The 24162-nt window shown below is 40.8% G+C and overlaps 1 protein-coding gene across 1 annotated transcript in view; it reads right to left on the bottom strand.

Moving 5' to 3' along the window:
* tmem132e (transmembrane protein 132E) overlaps positions 1–23208 on the bottom strand; it is a 359849-nt gene extending 336641 nt beyond the window's left edge. Inside the window, exons 1-2 of the mRNA XM_071505844.1 lie at positions 22811–23208; positions 21919–22730 (exon numbers count right to left, since the gene is read on the bottom strand). Coding sequence (XP_071361945.1) covers positions 21919–21979 — 61 coding nt within the window. The 5' untranslated portion in view covers positions 21980–22730; positions 22811–23208. The remainder of the gene's footprint in view (positions 1–21918; positions 22731–22810) is intronic.
* Between the last annotated feature and the right edge of the window lie 954 nt (positions 23209–24162).

The raw sequence follows: 24162 nt of genomic DNA, 5'->3' as shown, positions 1-24162 counted from the left end.
CCACAATTTGGTGGAACTCTCCAAAGGAAAAGATATGTGCAGAAATGTTTCAACTCAGTGAAAGTGCAGACAGGATCAGACAGAGAGAAAAAGGGTCCGAAGTAAAATAAAACAATCTGGAGTTTGTGGTGTGTTTGAAAATCAGTCTGAGCTGTCACACACAGGATCGCAGCTTTTTGTCACAGCAAAACATCAGGCAGGGAGTTTTGTCCCTGAACTGCTTGTGGCCAAACAAAAAACTGAAAAAAACAACACTCCACTGCACGGCAAGCTGAAAATCCCTTTATAACAAAAATTGTGTCTTTGTGTAAACTCTCAGCCCATAATAAAACTATCCAGCAGTGGTTTCTCACTTTAAATGCAACTAGTCAACACGACAGATGGTGGTTCGTAATGGGAAAGAAACTACTTGTAATTGGAGTTGTTTGGTCTGGTTGTTTTCAGAACCACAGTGCTATTTTAAAGATACATGTGTGATTTGACGATAAAGTTTTTTATTTTCAGTGGTGAGTGTGAGATCTTGTATCATCTTGGGGCTAAAGTTGTGCAAAAAATGCTCATGGAAATCATTATTTTTCTACGTTTGATCTTCCAACTGTATCAGCACAGATTTTATACTTAAAGTCAGGAGCACCTTCTAAAGATTTAGTTTGAGGGAAAAGCCTCAACCTCATTATACTCCTTACACAGGTCTGACTTTAAATATCGCACAGTCCTTAAAGCTGGCACTTCCCATGAATCCCTTCATGCATTTCACAGAGAATTACGGGACCTGTGGGAGGTAATTAAAGCTGGCAGCCACAAATCTAGGTGCATCAATTAGCAGCTGATAAACATGATAAGATCATTCATTTCGAGGGATCTTGATGGAGGAGGTTGCTGAAGTTGTGTGTAGCCATTGCTGAGTCTTTTTTTTTGTTTGTTTTATTCATAAAGTGCAATCAATAAATATTAGTTTATTTTGAATTATCACTCTAAAAACTGCTTAAATACTTCTAAAACCCTAACCCTAAATACATGTAATTTAAGAGAGTAGCTTATGTCATCAGGGGAAGATTCGTTTTCATGCAACAATTCATTGGCATTTTGACAGTCTAGGTATAAACAATATTTTTTCTGAGTGCGAACAGTACACAGTGATGATACATGACAACCTGCCATCACTCATCCTGCAGGAGCAGCGTGTCTGTGCTGATGACACCCACCACCGAGCCCAGAGGATAAAAGGTTTGCAGCAAAGTCGTGTCCCAGCACCCTGCTCCTGGCACGTGGCCCCATCTGGAAATATCATCACCCCAAGAACACATGTACTTGACTACACAAACACACTTTTTGCAAAAGACATTGCCAAACAGCAGTTGAGGCTGGACGAGCTTTCATGTCCAGGACAGTCAGCAGGCTTTATTATTCTTTCGCTAGCCAAATGGGCCAAGAGATTAGCAGCCGGCTGCGAAAATGGGATTTTGATTTTCAGACCACATATTGGTTATTATCCTGACATGCTATCCAAATATACGGGCTGGATTAGCTGCGCAAACCTCCCCTGAAGACCGGGCTTGGCCAACACACATCTCGACATAAGTGCAACTGATGAACATGTTCATTCAAATAATCTGTATCACTATGAAATGGTAATGCTAGGGCATCTGGGTGGTGCAGGGGTAAGACACCGTCACTGAGTGGCTCTGGCTTGGCAAGATGAGTTGAACAAGTCTGTGGGTGGGGGGCCACTCAGCGGGTATTTGCCTCACATCCAGCACTGGGAGGGAGGTGGGTGGGAAAATAGCACAGGAGGTACAAGGTCATGTACGCCAGCCCCCAGGCCAACAGAAGCACCATTAACATCAAGACCTGCCATACAAACAGAGTTCAGGGTTTCCCATGGGGAGATCAGTTAAAAGACTTGTAGGCTTTGTCCTTTAAACCAACTTCCACCTAATATGTTATCTGGTCAAATGAGCACAGCCTGGTGTTTTAAATTCTGATTAATCACAAATGGTAAATGGTCAAAATAGAATCAACCATTGTGACCTGCTGAGCTCAGTCACACAGATCATGACTCATCTTCTCTCAAGTAAATTTATGTACTAGATAGACCTCAATGCATTAATACAGCAGAACACGAAATCATCTTTTTTTTTAATCTCTCAGCATCCTTCTTCCTTTTCAAAACCTGGAGCCTTTATATTACCTGCAATGCAACCCAAGAGGTTTGGGTGTGTTTTGCTAGCGGGAGCTAATGTAGTCTAGACCCTGTAGCCTCAAACAGAGCTGAGGAGTGGGCTAGATCTGTGTCATTGTCAAAATTGCAGTGCTGACTCAAGTGACATCACTTCACGTCGCTCCCTGTGGAGCCATAAAAAGCCTTACAGAACTTTTTTCACATCTGCACTTGTACTCCCTAAGGCCTGTAAACACACTTTCATGTGTGAAATAGGTGGATTCCCTCTTTGATGTTATATTTCCTAAAAGTGTTACAACTTCTTCTGGTAGAAGTGGGACAGGCTTAATTCAGGAGAGAAAGCCTCTGCTATGATACACAGCAGGAAACTGTTAGTAAATGTAAAGTAATTGGACCAAAAAAATACAGTAAAATTCCTTCAGTGTCTAATGCACTAACAAAATGATAAGTAGAAGGACATGATAACGCCTCACAAACAGCCTGGCCCAACTGGATAAGATGAAAGTAAAAGAGGCTGTGTATGACAGCAGTAAATGTCACCATCTGAAATCAAAGCGACTAAATCATAATAACAAATACCACCAAGACTTAAAATCTGGAGCTTCTCTGCAGGGAATACATTGAGACAGATGGTTAACCTAACCGTGGGAACCCCCCCAGCGATTTCCTGGAGATGTGTATACACTTACAAATTATTTAGATTTAACGGTGTTTGTCAACAGGAGAGTGAGCTGGTTTAGTTATTTGACAGAGTGATGACACTGCTGGCTTCAGATCATTCGTTCTCTGGGTCTTTGGCTCAGCCCGAGAACAAATGTTGGTCGTTTTGTCATCAAACATGTGAGCAGCATTTGGGAATTCATAAATGGAGCAGCACTCCACTTCTTTTAATCCGCATTAAAAAAAAATGTCAGTCATGATGAGATCACTTGCTCATTTCACCCAGAACACATAATCTGTTCGGATAACGGGCTCACCTCTGGCGTGGTTGAGACTCGAGTACCCCCATGAAAAATGACTTCTTCAACAGCACAGACTGTCACAGTGCAATTGTAAGGTTGATGAACCCTGCTCTCCCAGTTTGCTCTGTGTTTGATTTCCCAGGGGGGGTGGGCGCTTGTTTCAGGGAGTTGGACCTCCCATCATTCATTCAGGTTCATGTTCGTCCCCACTTCTAGCAGAGGGCTGTCAGATCCCCACACATCTTAACACAACAATAAGAAAAGGTTCACAAAGTCATCTGTTCCCGCTCAGTTGGATTTTGCAGCAGAAGTTTTTATTGCTATCCTTACTACAAGGTCTTCTCCAAGTTTAAAAATAACATTTAATATAACTGAGTTTGCTTAAGCATTTAACTGCTCAACAAACGCATCTCTATTCATGTCATAGGTGGTATCAGACTCATGCCTTCAAATATAATAATAAACCCGTTCCTTTCAAACTGTAAATCAGCAGGTTTTTCTGTTTGATTTAACCATGAAACTGAATCAAATTATAACTTGTGTTTATGTTTATGTTACTCTCTGCTTATGTGCATTTAGATTTTCCTGAACAGTTTGAGTCTGTGAGAATGAAACCAAACGCACCACTGACAAATGAAAACCTCTCCAACAGTGAGTGGCCTGTTGGGAACAGGCTGCTGACTTTGACACTTTGCCAGTAATTAATTATCAAGCGCCAGAAAGCACAGTGGGGTATTAGCCTTGTATATGGGTGTGAATGCAATGTTATACCAATCAGCATTATCCTATCAGTGGGGGGTCATTCATGATATTGTACCTCGTCTCTGCCAAGGCACAACAGCTGAAAACCTTTTATGAACCGTGTATCTGAGTCAGCTACAGGTCCTTGTTGCAGGTCTTGATAGACACATAATAAGCCACAGCATTACCAGTAATAACTGATGATTCAAGGCCTCAATCGAGCTGCTTATGACATCCATTCCTATTACTCAACATCACTGCTTATCCCAGCAAATAGCCTGTTTCATCTTCATGCTGCTCAAAGGTTAAAACTAAACATCACCAAAATGTTTTTTCAGAAATCAATACTTGCTCAACCTGTAATCTTTAAAAACTTAAAAACTACATTAAATATGAATTTATGAGAGCAGTTAAGTAAAAAAAAAAACAAAAAAAACAATATGTTTGTTCCAATTAATCAATGTGTTTGATGGGGTGGGTAATGTCCTCCCAAATGTTAGATAAAAAAAGAGAAAAGGGAGAATCGTGGCGTCTCGTTCGCAAACAGCGAGCTGTTGTCAGACACGTCAGTCTCTTCAGCTGCAATCTGTGGCGTCAAAGATGCATGACATGCTAACATATGCTGCGGCACACCCCCTCAGGACAATCGGCGCACTTTGGAAAAGCAACAGTGTGTAACAGACGGACAGCCAGATGAGTGAATGAACGAAGAGAAAACAGTGGGACAGATTGGGGTCAGTTCATTACCCACCCCAGGTTTCAGTGTGGGAACAAAAGCGTGACATGTTATCAGTTTGAGTGTAAGGATGCACATATCTGCTCTATATTCAACAAACAGGAAGGAAATCAGTTTGTGGACTGTTTGGACCATGATAGCGTCAGTATTTTGTGTGTGTGTGTGTGTGTGTGTGTGTGTGTGTGTGTCTGTGTATAAGACATTATTGTCAAACCACGAACCACTAAATAACCAAATCCTGTTTCTGACACAGCTCCAAACCAAAACACTCAATCTGTAACCACTACAGGAGCTTAACCAATAGAAATTGTGGTATTTAAAACATGAAATGAAAACAGCAGGTCACTGGTCTACACAACCTTGTACATCAAGGATTTCCAGAGATGCCTGCTCTTATTTATTGGATACACTGTGATGTTTATGAGCCATCAGCTCATCATAAAATCAAAACTAGAGAAAGCAAATCATTTGAAATGTTCCACAAACAAGACAGTTGAATTTTCATTTTGGTAAAACATCTAATCCAGAGTATTTTGTTCTAGTTCTGCCCACCTGCATAGAACATATCTGATGGAGGACTTGGGTGTGTCCTGTTTCTCTATTTCTAATCTCTTTTGAATTGTTTGCATTTGTTTTTCTCAACATCTTTAACAGTCTGTGCAGAATACTATCAGATTTCACAGGATATCAACGGGTCAACAGGTCACAGTAGCATTTTGCAGAAGGGCCGTTCATCAGCTCCCCTAATTGCAGTTTCACAGGTTTATCAGCTGAGCGACATTAGTTAGCCGACAGTGATCAGAAACTGAGCCATGAGTTCTTGTCTCTGTCAGCAGGTGTCATCGATCACCACCGTGCAAACAAAGCTCTTAGTTAAGAAAAAGCCCAGAAGCAGATCAGCATTAGTCCAGTCTGAGGGCACATTTACAGCACAGAAGAGCCAAACTCTACAGAGTGGTTTAATGTGTTTAGGCAGCCAGACATAAGAACAGTGTAGTGGTTTCCTGATCAGTCCAGGAATGGGGAAGAGTGAGGCTACGTCCACACGACTATGTTTTCATTTCAAAATGCATCTTGTTTCCTCCTGCCTTCCAACAATTCTAACTTTATGAACGTGGCGACAGAATCAATAATAAAAACATGACAAATAAAATTAAAAAAGGAGGCACTAATATTTGGCTAAATAATCATGAAACTAGGACATCCAGGCTAGATCACAGTAAACATCATTATCAAAATGACTGAAGGAAAGACTGACTGATGCAATTCCTTTCAGAAAGACGTGGTGTGAATTAATTGCCTATGGTTACAGAATGCCTGAACAAGGATCACCATGGCTCTTTTCTGGAGTCAAAAACAATGTTCAACAATTAATTAAACTTCCATAATACAAAAAAAACAATACAAGAGGTGATAATTCAACTCCATGGTGATTTTAGGGCACAATGAGGCACATGATGGGTGCTATTAATGAAGATGTTTTTGAAAAGTTTGCTATAATGAAACTGTTGATGGGGGAGATACTCACAGGAAGTCATTTAAAGAGTTTTAGCAGCCTTTAAAACACATTTTCTGTCCAAAAATATTTACCTATCACACTTGTTCTTGTTGGCACACACACACACACACACACACTATATTATCTTTTCACTCATTGTACAATATACTGTAAAAGTGAATATTGAGTGTGTGGGAATATTTACTGCAATAAACACTTGAAACTTGTGAGCTGTCAGATTAATTCAGGACTTCACAGGCAAAAAGTAAGAGTCTTTCAATTAAAAGGCTATTCACTTCTAGCCAAACATTTATATAATCCAGCCAATATATTCTTTGTCCATAGGCAAGAGGCCAACGTTGGCCTAACATGATAATGGTTGGACATAAGTGAAACAGCAAAGACATCTCCTCACGCCAGTACTGGTCCAACTTTGGCTTTCTACTCAGTTAATGTAATCAGTCTTTGTAGCACCTGCCCAGGGACTGCAGATGAACTTTAACTTTCCTACTCATTATGAGGGAGTTACTAATTGTCTGTTTTCCTTTGTAAACAGATATAAATATGCAAATAAACAGAGGCATGAATAAATAAAACCATTACAAAGCTTTATGTCTCGCCATCAGAATTTTCCCTACAAATGTAAAAGGCTTTTTAATTTGAAATTCAGTCTGGTGCAAAGCAAACCTCCAACATCCAGCAAAATGGATTTCAAGTATTTTCAGAATTAGAGTAATGAAGTCTTATGCAAAACTTTTAATTGTGTGAATCGTTATCTGCTACTGATAGACTTGTGCATTTAGGCCAGACTCTCCTCCCTCATGTCCTCAGAGATCTCTATGACTAATTCATTATTCTAAGCCTCTTTAAGGTTGGCACTCAAAAGCTGTGCGATCACTGCAAGCAGATACAAAGAATGTGGAACTTTATTACTTAGTCCAATTCATGCCGGATTTGGCCCATCTGTTTTACCTCATTACATATGCCTTGATGAGTAACGGCACATGAAAAACAAAGGCGGGCACTGTTAAATGTATATGGTTAATATGATACTAAACTGCATCATGAACCTCTTCAGCCTCCATTTTATCTTTATCCAAGGCTGAGCTGAGTCGTTGATAATAGCAGCCAAGACTCAAGGTCACCCCTCCTCATATCCAAGGCTGAAAATATTCCTTCATAAAAAATGGGAATATATCTCCTCAGTGGGACTTCAGTGTTTCAAATAATATAATTTGTGTAGAATTTTATGCCAGTTATTTTTACACCTTTACTTCCATGTCAAAGCTGGACTAAGATATCCCTGCTCCCTGCTTTGTGAGTGGTTGATAGGGTTTTAATCAATATCAACAACTTAATGATTACTTGGCCAGCAGCTCAGCTTTAAAGCTTCCAAAACAGATGTTCCCATCTGAAAATACTCCTTACCCACTGGATTTTTTAAGATGTTTCCAACCTCACTTGCACTAACAAACATTCCTCACCCACTCTTCCTGAGTTCACCTGCAGGATTGTTTACGGCTCAGTACAGTCAGTCGACAGGCTGAGTTCAGGGCCGAGGTTAGAATTTCATAAAAAACTCAGCAGTCTGCTCCACTTCCCAAAAAATAAAAATAAAATTCTGACAAAATATGAAATATAAAATCTCAAAAATGTTTTAATTATTTGGAGATTTCATATTTTTATCTATTCAGTTCATTATATTGATTATATTATATATATATATTTTTTTTTTATGGAATACAATATATTTTTTAAAGGGGCATTCTACAGTGTTGTGAGTCCTTGGAAAGCAGAAATTACATGTGCATTTGTTTTGCACACCAATTACATAAAACACTATAGTTGAAAGGCACACTGCTGTTTTGCATTCAGTGGAACACTTGGAGCTCACACACCCATCCTGCCAATACAATATAGATTAAAACAATATATTTCATATACGCTAATTGCTATATTTTCAAGTGAATTAAATCACAGTGAAATTAATCAAGTTCTCATTTTTGCTTGAAACCCCTAGGCTCCTTCTTATACACCAATTTGAAAACCAAAAGATTAAAACAGCATTGAGCGGGTTTGTAATGCACATTCACATCAGGAGGATGGTACAGTACGACAACTGTGCAGCTCGTTTTTTATTGCATGTTACATGTTATTTTACAAAGTCGGACTCAACTACTCAGATATCAGGTTAACAGTCAAGTGGATGTAGAAGATGTGTGTGCTTTCCCGGAGCAGAATTTCTAAGCATGGCAGAAATTTGAGGGGCAGAGGAAAAAAGAGATATGAATTTAAGAGAATTTAACATCACTGCTTACAGGCAGGTTTAAGTGCTACAAGTTATTTTTTATTCATCAAAGAAAGCAAGAGAGAAATGTTTACTTAAATGTACGATTAAAATTCTGGCCTATGTTAAAATGTTAGCCTTACTGTTAGCCCAGCCCAAAGCAGAAATGTGAAGGAGCTGGCAGCTTTCTTCTGCTTTGTCTGGGTTAAATCCTGTTTCATAGACTTATGGTTAAATTATTATAATGTCATTTGGGTCTAATATAGCATAGCAGAGGCTATTATAACAGTCAGGGATTCCTTTTCTCTCAAAGCCTATGTAACCTAATAAAAGAATTGATTAAACTGGGCATTGCTCAATCTGGCTGCATGCTCCAGGGTAGGAAAAAAGGGATGTTGTTGCACAGAGGCAAAAAAAAAAAAAAAGTGGACCTATGTCACATCAGGAGGGAACCATTAATTCTATTACAGTGAAATAAGTGCACAGATAATAGTTTGCCAACATAACCTTAGGCATTTTTTCTTTTGTATTGCAAGAAAAAAAAAAAAAAAACATTTCCGTGCAATAGTTTGGGTTGAAAACTTTTTTTTCATATGAATCTGCACAAACATAGAAAAGTTTCAGTCTGTTTTCATGAAGCAGATCATCGGGATTGTTTTTTCCCAAAAATATCAACAATGACTGAGAGGAGTTTTCCTAACCCTGAGCAGGAGACACCATGACTGGTCTCAGTGAGCGAGTGGCTCCTCTTCTATATGTTCTGCCATATTTATACAAAGCTGAATGGGATTTTATGGGGTTCACAGCTGAAAATAGACATCTTATTTCTCCCCCAGGGCAGAAAAAATATCTGTGACTGATGTGCGTGAGGTAACTTTAAAATCAATCTAAATCTAATAGCTTGTTGGTATGAACACCAAAGCCAGGAATGCACTTCTTTGTTTTTCCAGTGATGCTTAGTGAGTTCCCAGTTGTCACCAACAATAAGTGTGTTTGAATTAAACATGACAAAACAACAGAAGCCTGTTTTTGTCAGGGGTTTTGTACACGACGTGATCATTGAAGTCAGGCAAATCCAGTGCAGTCAATGTTATGGTGGCCTAATTTGTAAAGCATCTGTTTCCCTGTGTTAAAATCAATATGACTAAGATTCGAACTGCATGTTCAGCATAAATCTGCAGTTCAACCCTCAACGAGTCCTAGACAACATTATTGAGTGGTTTCAGGCTTTATAGGGAGACAAACTCAACACAATAAAGTGAGGCATGTGCTCTGTGAACAAATCGATTCGTTGTCAAAGCTTTTTGAACTTTTCTGTTTCTCACCCGAGTATTTGGCAGTAGTTGCCAAGGACACTAACGACTCAACATCATTGTTTTAATTTCATGTATAATTTTTGCAGCAATTTCCATTTTTCTGAGAATGTCACAGTGTTTAATCCAGTGTCAAATATGTGCTCCAAAAAGAAGCCTTAGAAATACTACAATGTAGAAATCAATTAAAATTTCAGTGGGATATTCAGATAAGCAGGGTTTAATCATAGAATTTCATGAAAACTCTTATATTTGGTCAAAAGAATAGTTCTGTGGACTGTGTGATGAAGCAGATTGTGCAACCCAAGGCTGAACACTGCAGCTTTCAGGAATGGCAGCACTCCAGCGAAAATCGGAAATCACGGGCAGACTGCGGATCAAACTGCAACGTTTATTTACATCAACTTCAAAAGCCCAAGTGTTGTGTTGAGCACACTCGAGCAATCTGTACTGTACAAAGTGGTGAAACCTGTCACTCAGACTGAAGAAGACTGGAAAATGTTGACGTCCTGTCATGTTTGGGAGATTAACGAGAGGAGCTGACAGATCCTAGAGGCAGGTAAACAGGTAGAGCGATGCATCAAGTCACAACAGGAATGTCCATTTTGATTTGTTGTTACTTGGACAGAACAGGTAGCAAACCATGATAAAGTAAAACAATCCAGAAGACCTTTCTACGGCTGCATTCATGTGTGGAAGTGGAATGGAAAAACAGGATAAGATCTCATCAATACATCAATACAATACAATACAATACAATACAATACAATACAACACTTTTCTGATTTTTCATACCTTGGTGTTATGTTTTAAAGTTGTAATTTTTCAAGTGCTGCACAGATTCAGAATCAGCACAACCTCTGCTAATTACATATATATGTCACTCAATAAAGACTTCTGTAAAGTCCCTTTTCCTCTAGTCAAAAAACCAGTTAAGGCCCTACATTGGGCTTTTGTCAGCAATGGAAAAGGGTACAATGCGCATTCACACCTTAGTCAAATGACTCTGCAGTAGATGTGGGTATTCATCTGCTCCAGTGCTGCTATAATGTCTTTCACAGCACAAACACTGTAGACAGACCCAGCACAGTGCTGTTAAACCAGAAACCCTGGGGCTTCGCTGTGCTTGGGGATAAAACAGTGAGCTGCAGCCCCAAAATAAGTTTCAAAAACACACAATCACCAACTGAAGCAAGACAAACATACTGACACTGAGCAGCACCAACCTGGATGAGATGTGACAGATTTGTTTTACCAGTTTGCACAGTGTCTAGCAACTAATTCTTTCTTCTCCACTGCTTCTGTGTGTGTGCTCTGTAAGTGCATGTGATGACATCGCTCCTTGTCGTTGTGTGTGTCCTCAATCCGAACAGTTTATATACACATTATGGTATGTTTTGTATAGTGATCACCTATATATTATCTTATGTTGTTTTTATTTCGTCTGATGAAAAAAGACGCCGGTGGAGATCAGACGCCAAAGTAGTAAACACTCGTCATGGTAACTGTGAGTCGGTGGAAGCCAAGTGACGTAGCCTACTATTTTCTTTCTTTTTTTTAGACTGTGGGTTTTGTTGATTTTCCTTGGTGCACTAAAGTGATGGATGCTGGGAAAATCCGTGGAAGACTTTTTGAGCTGATAACCAGGAAAACCTGAGGTGGACTTGTGTTGGACATTTGGAACCAAACTGAGGAAGAAAGAACTTTTTTTTTTTTTTTTTAAATTTACATACCCATTAGAATATAATCTTTGAAAATCGATATGCTGAGTGGTTGAATTCATTGAAGTGAAGTTTTTTTTATTGTGCTGCTTTTGAAAACTTTTATCCCTGGTTGAAAACCTTTATCCCTGGTTAATTTTCGGATAATTTAATTGCAAACATGAAACCTTTGTAGGGTTTGGTCAGTTTTTGTCCAAGCTGGTTGAAACCACTTCAACACAGACAAACAGGGGCTTATTGGAAAGCACTGATTCTCTCATTTAAGGTGTCTAGGTCTCTAGCTCAGACCATTGCAGAGTAATGATGCTCTAAAGACAGACTGATATTCGGGATCATATACACTTCTGTGGGCTTCAGACTTTAAAATAAACCTCAAACTAATAATATATTACAGTAAGTATTTGCTTTTTCCAGGCCGACTCCTCTGAAGGCAAGTGGCACAGTCAGTTGATTCAGTGCAGTGTTTGCAAACAGTGTTGACACTTCCACATCTTGTGATTCTTCAGTGGCAGATACTGAAGCCACACATCCTACTTATAATTATCACTTAGAGACTAGAGGGGAGATTTGCCAGTTCGTATCTTATATTTACAATAAGGACATGATCTGACAGAATGTTAGAAAAAGTCACCAAATACCTCAGAAGAAATGATTGTCAGAGCCGAGACTAATCTACAGGAATATGCAGCATCTCTTTCAAAACACACTTCCACTCCTTGCCATGCTGACAATGAGAAATAGAGAAATAGTGAAGTTTGAGAGGAACACTCTGTGAACTGCAGCAGGAAAAAGCAATCCCCACAGCTGAAAACAATATTGTGCTGAGAAAGAATTAAGTGCTGGCTGGTTATAGAGGAGGAAGCTGAGGTTGGTTGCCAGACTGAAGCATGCAGGTCTGAGTCCTTTAGCAGATTTGCAGCACTGGGAAATCAGTGTGGGGGGGTACTGCAAGATGCCCTGGAAGCTCAAACTCTGGTCATATTTCTTCAGTTTCCACTGCGCTGCTCACACACAAATCCTTCATATGGAGGCTAACAGTCCACTGAGAAATCCTGCTGATATGCAAAGCACAGAGCTAACACCTCCGTACAAGATGGTTTATCTATTTTGAATTGGTTGATCTTTCCAGCCTTTACATCCTGACAAATAACATATGCTGTATGCACAACTAATCTTAAACACCCACGGATTATTATCTCTGATGTCTGATACTATTACAGAAGAATACCTTTTCATATCTGGCCCTCAGCATCGCGAGACCTCAGAGCTTTGTCTAGTGCTGTGCTCACTCGGTGGAACAACACAGTGATACTGACGGATACTAAACCCTACAATATGATGGTATCAAATGCTAATATGATAAGCATGGAATAATGTGGAAATAAATCCACTCAATAATGCTTGGTTATGTAGAAAAGTATTTAAAATATCATAACCACATTAACTTAATAACACCAAAACAAAACGTATCAAACTGTTTTCTTTCACAACAACATTTGAGAAATCATAATACTGAACTGTGGCTTCACTGAATAAAAAATCTGCTGTAAAACATCTGTTAATTTTTCACATTATTATAACTTGGGTCTCATTTTCATACATTGGCCATTATTTCTATCTGTTATGATAACACTTCAATAACTGCTGAGATCAGAGTGAGTGATGAAATGAGTACAACAAAGTCCAATGGCACGAGAAACACAAACGGTCAGACAATCAGACAGGCTGTAAACAAGCCGACAGTTTAGCCAGAGTATCTACCCAGTTTACCTGGAGGTAAACTACAACAAGTACAGTAGGTCAAAGCTGGACCAGGAAATCTCTCTGTAAACTGTGATCTATGTAATAGTTTTACGCTTTGTTGCCCTGTTGGACATTTTTTAGCCTTACTCCAGAATTACTGTAACTTTTTGAGAGCACTTTTATTATAACTGAGAGCAATAACTATCAAACCTACAGATAAAAGTTCCAAGCTCTAACGAACTAGAATTATCCTTTAAAGCAGTGATTGTCAAACTTTTTCAGACCAAGGACCATTTAGCCACTAAAATAAAACAAACAGACCACCTAACTAACCAAACACCCCGAAAACAAATAAGACCTACCTCAATACGTATTGTGGCGAGCCTGCATGGAAAAATGTCACCTGGGACAGAGTTCGTTTTTGGCATTTTGATGTCTTCTTAAAAAAGAAAAAAAAAAACAAAAGAGAGTAAGGGGATGACATGCAGCAGAGTCCGAACGGCCAGGAATCGAACGCTGCTCAAAATATTATATACATGCACCATTTCCACTCGGCTGTCTATTGCCTCTATGATGAAACAGAATTTTACTCATTCACAACCTCTGCACCTCACTGCAGCAGGTGATGCTATTTATGTTGCCTCACACATATGAACACTGTTCAGATGTCATGAAACACACTACATTACTAGTAAAGCTGAACACTTTGCCTCTTGCGTCCATTGTGTGTGACGTTTCATTTGATTTTCTTTTTAACTGATCAGGTCTTAAGTCACCAGTCAATGATTTTCTCAGTTTTCCATGTTTGATAGTTAATGAGCTGCTGATAGCTGGTGATATTTCAGCCTAACCGTTTCATCCACATTTCTTTTCAAAAGTCACACTCATCACTTGAGTGAGCAGTGTTGCACAACAGTTGGTGACAGTGAAGTCTAACTACACTGTAAAACAGACATTCACTGGAATCAGCTAAGCTGCAGTACTGACAATAGCAGAAGATAAAGGTTTTGAATGTACAGTTAGCAACTGTTTCCTAACACAGGGAACGTGAACCAGACTCACTTCTTCAGACCCTCTGTGAGGTTACACAATACCTGGCTCCAAGGCAACAGCGAACATCTCGTCTCTCCTCATGGACATGTGTCACCTGCCATATGTACGCGAAATGTCACGTACCATTTTCTTTTCTATTTCATTTTCTACTTCATGGATTCCTCTTAGAGCAATTAAAAGGTGCCACCTTCAGTGTAACCTTTCCTTCATTCAGTACAGCTCATTCTCTTCCAGCGTGTCAGGAGAGATGACTTATGGAATATGAGATATAGAGTCAGACAGCACAGAAAGAAAAGGACTGTGCCACAGTGTGTCCCATCACATCTGGGTGATGAATTTAATAAAAGGTATTAAGTAAAGCCCAACTGACAACAAAGCTAACATCCTTCTCAGAAGGTGTCTGAGAAGCAGCCATTCCTCTTGAGCAGCGACAGGGCAGATTGCTGTGCATTTCAATCCATTTTACAGCTGTTTCTCTACAATGCAAATGTGGAATCTTAGGTGGTAAAAATGTTCCCAAGTCTGACTCACAATACCAGAGGCGGTAGAGAAAGCTATTTCAAATCAAAGGCACTGTGGAATCTGTGTGCAGGATGCAGTGTATAAGAACTGATTTCACAGCAAACATATGCGATCACCTAATGTAGGAGACAGATTGCCTCCCTGCTGAGCATAGCTACAGAACTCCACAGATTTGGGAGACAGCTGGAAGTTGTCCATGCCATCCAAAAGTGCTTATATCCCCATCTCTCCTCCAGGAAACCGAACCAGGAAATTCTTTGATGTTATGAACATATTCTGTGTAAATGTCATGGGAAAATTTGTCTGAAATCATCTGGTGTAGGGAAAAGATCTTTTTTTAATCACTATAACTATTGTAAACAAGAAACCTTTTTAGGCTTTGCCAGACTAAGTTTGGAAACATAAAGTAACACAATAAAGTGGAAATTCAGTTCTTTTAGTCTGTATCTATTGCACAGTGCTTCAGATGATAGCATGATGATGACCTAATCGTTAGCAAGTGCAGCCTAATTATTCTGTGCACCGTCATCACACTGCAAACCGTACACCAAGCCAAGCATGTGAGAGAGGTGAGGGGCGATAACATCTCTCACGCTGCTTAGATGCAAGAAAAAAAGCAGATGGGCTGCACGTATGGATTAGGAGACTGTTTGAGGAAAACCCATGTCTAAAAGAGTTGAGCGGCTGATACACAGCTATTATACTCTAGATCAACAAGGAGCCTTGAGGAGGTTTCACAGGCGTGGAAAAAATGGCAAAGCATAGTCTACTGCGCAGAAAGAAATGACCGTCTCAGGCCAATCCCTGAACTTAAGAACCTATAATGCATGTTTTATTTACTGTGCTTAATCTTTGCTTTAAAGAAATAGATCTTTTTAGTAGACTGAACACCAAATGGGGGTATATTCAACATGGTAAATTGATTGCGACCGAGGTATTCAGTAGCAATGCATGGTTTCATGGTTCAAAGATTTCAAGATTCAGACCACTAACTATAAGGTCAGCGAAGAAAAGACGTTATGCACTGTAAACCAAAAGTGTACTCCTTTCAGTGAGGACTACCAACAAGCCTTGAAGCCCTTGGGAGAGGTCTTGCACATCACGCTACATCCGAGGGAACCAGTGCATCACAAAAGGTTCCTTTCACCACTGATGAAGGACAACATCCTTAGAATTCACTCCACAACGACCAGTGCAGAGCCACAATGCCTCACACGGAGGAGCTTGGGGCAAAAATATAGCTCCCAGAATCGGAGGGATTCAAGCATAGCTGTGCCTCGCAGATTTCAAAGATGATTTTTTACAATAAATAAAAATTCAATTTTAGCCTTTTCTGAGCATTAATACTGAAAATGAATTAAAACAGATTGACAGGACCACCTGGAAAATCTGAGTGTAATTACAGAACAAGGCTGCAAGTAAAACAAGGACCTGTCTTTCTGGTAACAGCCACTTTTTCTTACTGTTTTGTGTAGGTGGTTACCTTGCTGTTCAGAGAGCAGAGATTGGTTTTAGCCTTGAGCCCAACTGTCATTGAAAATTAAAAAAAAAAAACAACCAACAACTTGCAAAAGGGTGCTACGCTCCACAAGGGTTCACCATTATCTGATGCCGACAGCGAATGCCACAAAAAGCACTTCCCTTAAGCAATGACTGAGAGCTGCTCGCTAAATCGAGAAGCCATATGCTTTATAGACACAAACACAAACAAAAGTGGCAGGTGCACAAACAACAATGCAACGTTTCCACATCACAACAGTATGGAACAAAAGCAGAATGAGTCAAGAGCAACACTGACTCATTTGCAGTCACTAGGTGTCGATGCATATGGATGGGCGGCGCGGTTTCTGCTGCATATAGAGCAGCGTTTTCCATACAACAGGAAACCTCTTCAAACACAGCTGAGCAAAGGCTTCGTTTCACCACATGTAAATCAATTAGGGCTAGAACATGAGAGCTGGTGTGTCACACTGCCACTTTGTCTGCTCTCTGTCCAGTGTCGACTCTCAGAGATAGGCTGGTGCCGGGAAGGCTGCCAACTACATACACACCATGACTGGGCAAACGCTGCTCCCCAGGCCGTGTTTTGCAGCTGACTGCAGATGCAGCCCCGAGCTATCGCTGGTATTTAATCAGTGCATTTGCCACACCTAGTTCACGCTAATGCTGTTAGTTATAATCTATTCAATCCATTTATCCGGATTAACCACAATATATCCTTTCAACATGTCTGAGGGGGGAGTCCCAGGTTCTCCCCCAGGGAGTGGTGAGCCTCTCTCATGATCAATCTGTAGAGTGGTTAATTGCCTAAACACCTACTAAATATGTGACAGCTGCTGTATGAAATACTATCACTGAAAAAAGTAAATTAACTTAATTTTGATAACTGATTAACAGTTTCATTCATTCTCTGGTTCTGGCTTCATGGCTTGCTCACTATTTTTTAGATTTCATAGAATAAACAATCACTTCAGCAAATAATCAGTACTTTAATATAGGGCTGCATGATATGCAAAAAAAATAATAATTTGGCAGATATTGCAATTGTGATATTTCAGGATTGCAGTTGTAATGATCGTTTCTGCATTTCATATTCACTGAAGATTTTTTAATGATGATGATGTGATTTTTGTTGGGGTTTGTACCAAACAAGCATGTTCCCTTACTTATAGAGAATATGATTTGCAGGTCGGGCATCTCTGTAGCAACACAACACTTATGGTGCTCATGATGCAAAACAATGTTGCGATTTTGTCATTTTTAGCTATTCTAATTAAAACGCTTCCTATTCAGCTACTGATACTAGTATTGGAAATGCATCCGATACTGCATAAAATACTATTTCTGGTATCAGCAGCTATATAAGTCTTAGTTTTCCCAGTGGGGTTGTGCGATCTTACCTCTTCACTTTCTCTCTTACTCTTTCTTGGACATTCTGAGTGATGACAGTAGGATTTTTTTGGCCATTTTAAAACTTAAACCTGTCATCATAAACGAAACATTAACCTTCACTCAAAATCAGCAGCAAGAGGTACATAAAAAAAGCAGTTTATTTTATTTAATAAGTTAATACACTAATGGAAAAACAAGCCAAATATCATCATGACATTGACAAAGGTCCAAGCTATTGGTGATCGCTCTGATGATCATCGATCCCCGAGATCACTGTCCATCTGCACAACTCTAATTTCTGGACATCAATTCTTCTTCGCTGCTCCAAAACAGTAGTATCTCATATTTCATAAGTCATCTCTCCTGACACGCTGGAAGAGAATGAGCTGTACTGAATGAAGGAAAGGTTACACTGAAGGTGGCACCTTTTAATTGCTCTAAGAGGAATCCATGAAGTAGAAAATGAAATAGAAAAGAAAATGGTACGTGACATTTTGCGTACATATGGCAGGTGACACATGTCCATGAGGAGAGACGAGATGTTCGCTGTTGCCTTGGAGCCAGGTATTGTGTAACCTCACAGAGGGTCTGAAGAAGTGAGTCTGGTTCATGTTCCCTGTGTTAGGAAACAGTTGCTAACTGTACATTCAAACACAGGAAGTTGTGCTATGCAACTACTTTTTTAGAGCAGCAAAGAAGAATTGATTCACCATTAGCAAAATGTCTGCAGTTTGGCCACGTTACGCTGGAAAGTCCCACCAGTAAAAAGGTTGTATGCAAGGCTGTAAATTTGAGGGGTGGCACTGATGTCGGTATAACCAGTGTAGAAACTGTTACTTGTTCCTAGATTTAGTTTTTTTATGATTAACAGTCAAAAGCAAAGGTCTTAACCTGAGCCATACCCTGCAACAATGACAGCAATCAAATCACATTCACAAAGGTTTAGTAGTATACAGCTGTTTTCACATTTCAAATAATATCCAACTCTAAGTCAGACCTCAATTCTGGAATCATCTTTCTTTAAACATGATTGTATAACAGCACACTGAGAAACCAGTATTCTTGGCTTAAAATGCTCTTATCAGCAACCATGCCTTGCTGAAGTGTCCTTGAGCAAAAAACCTTAATCCCTATAAACTCCGGGATTGCTTCTCTGCACCTGACCTCTGACTTTCCTCTGTAGAGGAGAACGGTAAAGGAAGAAAAAAAAAGCAAAGCACATTTCCCTTTAGGCATCAATGCAGCATCACATTTAAACGGATGTCGCTGCTGTAGCCCTGCCTAAGCTTATACAGAGAGTGGCCAATCTCAATGGCATCTTGATAACAAATCCCAGCGAGGTTTTTATTTAATCGGCTCTGCAGGAAAATGAATCTTTAGCTTGTTTACAACATTACGTGTCAGCCAATATGTATGAAAATATAAATTTCAGGTGAGAAGAATGGGGAATAATAGATTCATTACAGTGCTGTATTTTCCCCAGAGCAGTCTTAAAGTCCATGATATTGCTTTTTCACACCTGGGGATTTGTCTGCGAAGCTGTTCATCGAGCAAGTCTACAGCATTTCTCTTGAGGTATTCTTACAAATTGTTTACTTAGCATATGAGTGGGACAAGGGGAGAGTGCTTTTAACTGCTAGGCTGAGTGCAGCAAGGTTTCTGTGTGTGTGTGTGTGTGTGTGTGTGTGTGTGTGTGTGTGTGTGTGTGTGTGTGTGTGTGTGTGTGTGTGTGTGTGTGTAACTTGAGGTCTCTGAGGCCACGAGCCTCTGAAACCGTCCTCGGAGGCAGCAGGCCTTGCGCCAAATCTGTTACTGCAATTACTTTTGACAGCAGCGCCTTCATTGTCCGGGAAGGTGGGTATCCCTGCGCTAAGCAACGCTGACCACAGGCGTTACAGGGATTTGTGTAGGCAGAGTATTGCAGCATGCAGCACGCTTGCTTCGCAGCCTTGGAGATCATCAAGGAGAGTATATTCTTTAGTGCACACGTAGGTGTTTCTTTTGTGTGGTAATGAATCTGAGCAAGTCTTAGTGAAAATGAGTAGGAGAGGAGGAGGTAGGTGCAAAATGCCTGAAAGGATGCAAGGGGTGTTTATGCAGTAAATATGGAAAGAAATTGCACTCTGCCTCCATGCAGTTTACTTAGGTTTAACATTCATTGCACTAACTCCTTCAACTGGCGGAGGTGTTCACCACTGTTCCAATCCCAAAGAAACCATCATCATCAACATCATATAGTGCTTTAAGCAACTAGCCACATCTGCTTCTCCCTTTCTGAAACCTTGGCCCCTCTTCAGTTCACATACAGTCAACACAGAGCCATGGATGACACCATCACCTTGCCGTCACCCTCTGCACTTGACCACCTGGACAAAGAGAATTCATGTGAGGATGCTCTTCATCGATTACAGGTCAGCTTTTAACACCATTGTTCCCTCAAAATTGTCTCTACGCTCGCTGATCTTGGACTGGAGACGTCCATCTCTAGCTGGATATTCAGCTACCTGATGGGCAGGTCCCAGGTGATGAGAATCAGCAGCCACACATCAGGCTTACTGATCCTCATTATGGGCACACCACAGGGTAATGTGCTCAGTGCTCAAGTTTGCTGATGACACGACTATCCTCAGCCTCATCACAGATGGCCGACAGAGAGGATTTGAAGACACAAGCCACCTGATGGCAGCACAACAAACACTTTCTCTCAACGTCAGTAAAACTAAAGAGATGATGGTGGACTACAGGAGATGGGGGTGGGGTGATGATGCTGAGCTTGAAAGTCAGCACCTTCAAGTTCCACGAGGATCTCTCCCGATTACAATAGACAGACACTATGGTCAAGGAAGCTCGCCAGCAGCTCTGTTTCCTGAGGAGACGGAGGAAGTTTGGCATCCTCAAGAACTTCTACAGGCACACCATCGACAGGCTGCATGACAGTCTGATACAGGAACCGCTCTGCTTGTCTGCACCATCTACTGTTTACTGCACTTCTTACATAAAAAATGCAGTGAACCAGGACAGCTACATACCCTATGTGCAATACTGTTGTACACACTCACCACTTTTACACAGAAATCCTCATTTATTTCATTTATTCATATTTAATTTATTCACAACTCACCCCGTCTTTTTTAAATTTTTTATCTTATATTCTATATTTTATATGACCAGTTCTCTTGCTGCTGACCTGACCTGTTTTTTCTCTCACACATTTTATTGCACTGTTGACCCTGTGTTAACCTACACATGACTAATAAAACTGAACTGAACTGACCTGAACTAGTTTACATTTCAGCAGCCACAAATGAATAAACAGAGCCTGTACCGTAAGGTGTCTCTACCAGGTTTGCCTCCCAGCACTACACTTCCATGCATTGCAACATCATACTCAGCCTACAGCCCGAAAAAGGCGCTGTGTTGCTGCTGCTGCTGCTGCTGCTGCTGCTGCTGCTGCATCGATGAAAAGGAGTTGGATATTTAAGGAGGATTAGTGTTTGAGTCCAACTAGATCACTGGGATATGTCAGGAAATCATCTTTGGGATGTTTGATTTGGACTTTGTACACTTCAGTCTATGTGGGACAGACTACAGGTTTATCTGTTGTGTAAGAGCCCTCCCACTAGGAAAGAGATGACTTTGCACACACGTACAGAAGACGAAATCAAAAGATGGTAGACTGTTGTGTAATATGTTATGAGTCTGTGGTTCCTGTGAGCAGCTGCAACATTATGCGTCTTATGCTTCCCTGTAATATTTCCACATTATTTGGTCCTGTGTGCAAGTGGTGCTCCATGATTGTGAGAATGGTCACATGATGGCAGCAAGATATACGTGTTACTGCAAATAGTGGAGATTTTGCATTATTCCAGTGACAATTTAGAGCAACGTCAAAGGAAAAACATACCTTAAGTACAGTTACACTCCCACAGGAACTTGCACTTTGGCTGAGATATTTGAAGAAGTTATTCTAACATGAGTAACAGGATTATGTCCGTGTGTGTGTGTGTGTGTGTGTGTGTGTGTGTGTGTGTGTGTGTGTGTGTGTGTGTGTGTGTGTGTGTGTGTGTCCAGCTCCCAAAATGGCCAATCAGAACATCAGCTGCCTCTGCAGTAGCATGTTGCAGAAATTTGGCACCATTTCTTCTCTATGCAACACAATTAAGATCATGAAAGCTTGCTGTAAGGGGAGGGGGCAAAGGGTGGGAGGAGAGGGGTAAGGAGGAGAGGGGAGGGTAGAGAAGGGGGGGTGGGGGGGGGGGGTCACTCACCATATGAAAGCGCCGCCACACAGATGATGAGAGTCCATCTGAAATCCCGTACACCTGACATGGTAGAAATCCCAGCGGGCGGATGTTAAATCCCAGTTGCTCCAGTGGCCGATGATGGAAAAACAAACCTCTCTGCGGGTGTTTGCCTCCACACGATGCTGTGGCAGTTCTCCCGGGGGTCTTAAGTTTGATAATGCGCAACAGAAAGATATGTTATGGGTATCTGTGTGTGTGTGGCAGCTCACTCCGGGGGCTTCACAGATCTTATTGTCCAGCTACAGTCTTTACAGTGAGCGGTAGATCTGTAAGGCACGGCCAAACCGCGTCTTCTCCAAGCAAAAGAGCGGTTTTCCCGCACGGGAGAGGAAAGTTACTAGTATCCTGCTCCAAATTGGGCAACTGGGGAGTAAAAGAAACCCAGTGTTCCTGAAACGGATCCAAGTCCTTGCGCGAAAGCCGACGAATGCACCCAAAAAAAAAAACATAAATCAGTGGACATCTATGGAGAGATGACGCGCGTCCTGGCTCCAAACACAGGGATCCTGCGCGTTCACCCCCAAAAAGGGACAGATCAGTCTGAATAAAAAACAGGTGAGGAAGGCCAATGCAACTCGTCTGTGCGATCAGTCATTCTCCAATTAAAAATTCAAACATGGAATTCCTTGCGCAAATCATGGAAACGGCGGTGGAGACGGATCCGCAGCGCTCTGCCTCAGCTGTCACCGACTTCCCGGGTTTCATTTAAGAGAAGACAGAAATAACAGACTGTGGTGCTCACGTTGGGATCAAACCCGAAAAAGCTCCGGGGTCGGCTACCTCAAAAAAAATAAAAATAAATAAATAAATAAATAAAATAAGAAAAAAAACTCGCTTTTTCCAGTAGTTCACCTACCGCGGCGTGTTGCGACAGTCCCTCCGCCGGGGGCCGTCATGCCATCATGAGAAGAGCAGAACCGTCCAGAAAAATCCGCTACTTTCTTATTCCGCTTTACTTTGTGGCGTTAAAGCCGCGAGCCGGAGCGGAGCATCGTCGGTGCCGCTTTACCGGAGTCTGAAACACAGCCAAGTCCGGCGAAACTCTCTGACTCGGTGTTTGAAACCCAGTTGTGGGACTCGACCACACCTGTCTGCGCTGTTTCCCGGGGGCACGGAGCTGATGTGGACGCTGTCTTCAACAAAGCAGGCTCGGTCCGGGTTTCCAACTCCGCTCCAAACTAAACGTGTTCACCTTAAAACACTCGGAGCCGCAGCTTGCGCTTGTTAAACCAGCAACTGCAGCAAAGGCGCATCCGGCCGTGATTTTCAAAATAAAAGGGAGTGGAAACTTTTTTTGTAGGCTATTTAATTATTATTTATTATTCCAAAAAAAAAAAGTGTTTGTTTCCAGTAGTATAGCTGAGTGAATATAGTGTAATTATATTAATGCTTAGGCGTATACATAATACAGATAATAATTATTGTTATTACTTTAAGCATTACTGCTGCTGCTACTGCTGCAGTTTGAAAACAGGGATTATAATCTTACATGCTGAGATAATGCGGTGAAAGCATTAAAAGCAGACCAAAGCTTGAGTTTAAGCAGGGATTTATGAGAGATAGTTTAAGATTGAGACCTTATAACCCCTAATTTATGGTTCATAGCATCAAACATATTATAACAGATTAAACCAATTTCAAAATTATATGAAAGTAGAAAATTCCTTATGCTGTTTGTACATGCAATTCTTTGGCTCCAGACCTCTGGAGTTGATTTTACTCTGAAAATCAAGCGGGTAACCCAACTAAATGATACAGTTTACTATGCTTTTATTTTAAAAAGAAGAGTGTTAAATTCCGGTCTTGTCCATGCTCGGCCTGGTGAACTTGATGCAGCTCAAACCGGGCATCACAGACCGAAATCAATCACGTGGGTGGCTTACCCGCCTCCTCTTCATCAAAGGGGAAAGTATCCGACAGAAGAAAGACCAAACCCTCCTGCCTTGTCACGGTTTCATTTGAGCGCTGCCAAGCAGACTGGCTTTTATTTTGGTAGGAAGCCAATAAGAGTTTCTCACATACAATCTGTTTTTAATTCAGTACATTAAAGTATAGGCTCATCATTTTTCAAGTTTGTCTTAAAACAATAGTCAGTTGCTGTATGAGCTGTATGAACAATGAAACATGTTGTGCTCCTGACATGACAAGATCCCCTCATAATGAGATTCATAATGTGAGTGATGGGGGACACAATTTACAGCCCCTCTT

Source organism: Trachinotus anak, unplaced genomic scaffold (genome assembly GCF_046630095.1).
Source record: "Trachinotus anak isolate AG129_WGS33_773 ecotype Australia unplaced genomic scaffold, CSIRO_AGI_Tana_v1 ptg000020l, whole genome shotgun sequence".
Lineage (NCBI taxonomy): Eukaryota > Metazoa > Chordata > Actinopteri > Carangiformes > Carangidae > Trachinotus > Trachinotus anak.
This window is presented reverse-complemented; position numbering and strand designations above follow the sequence as displayed.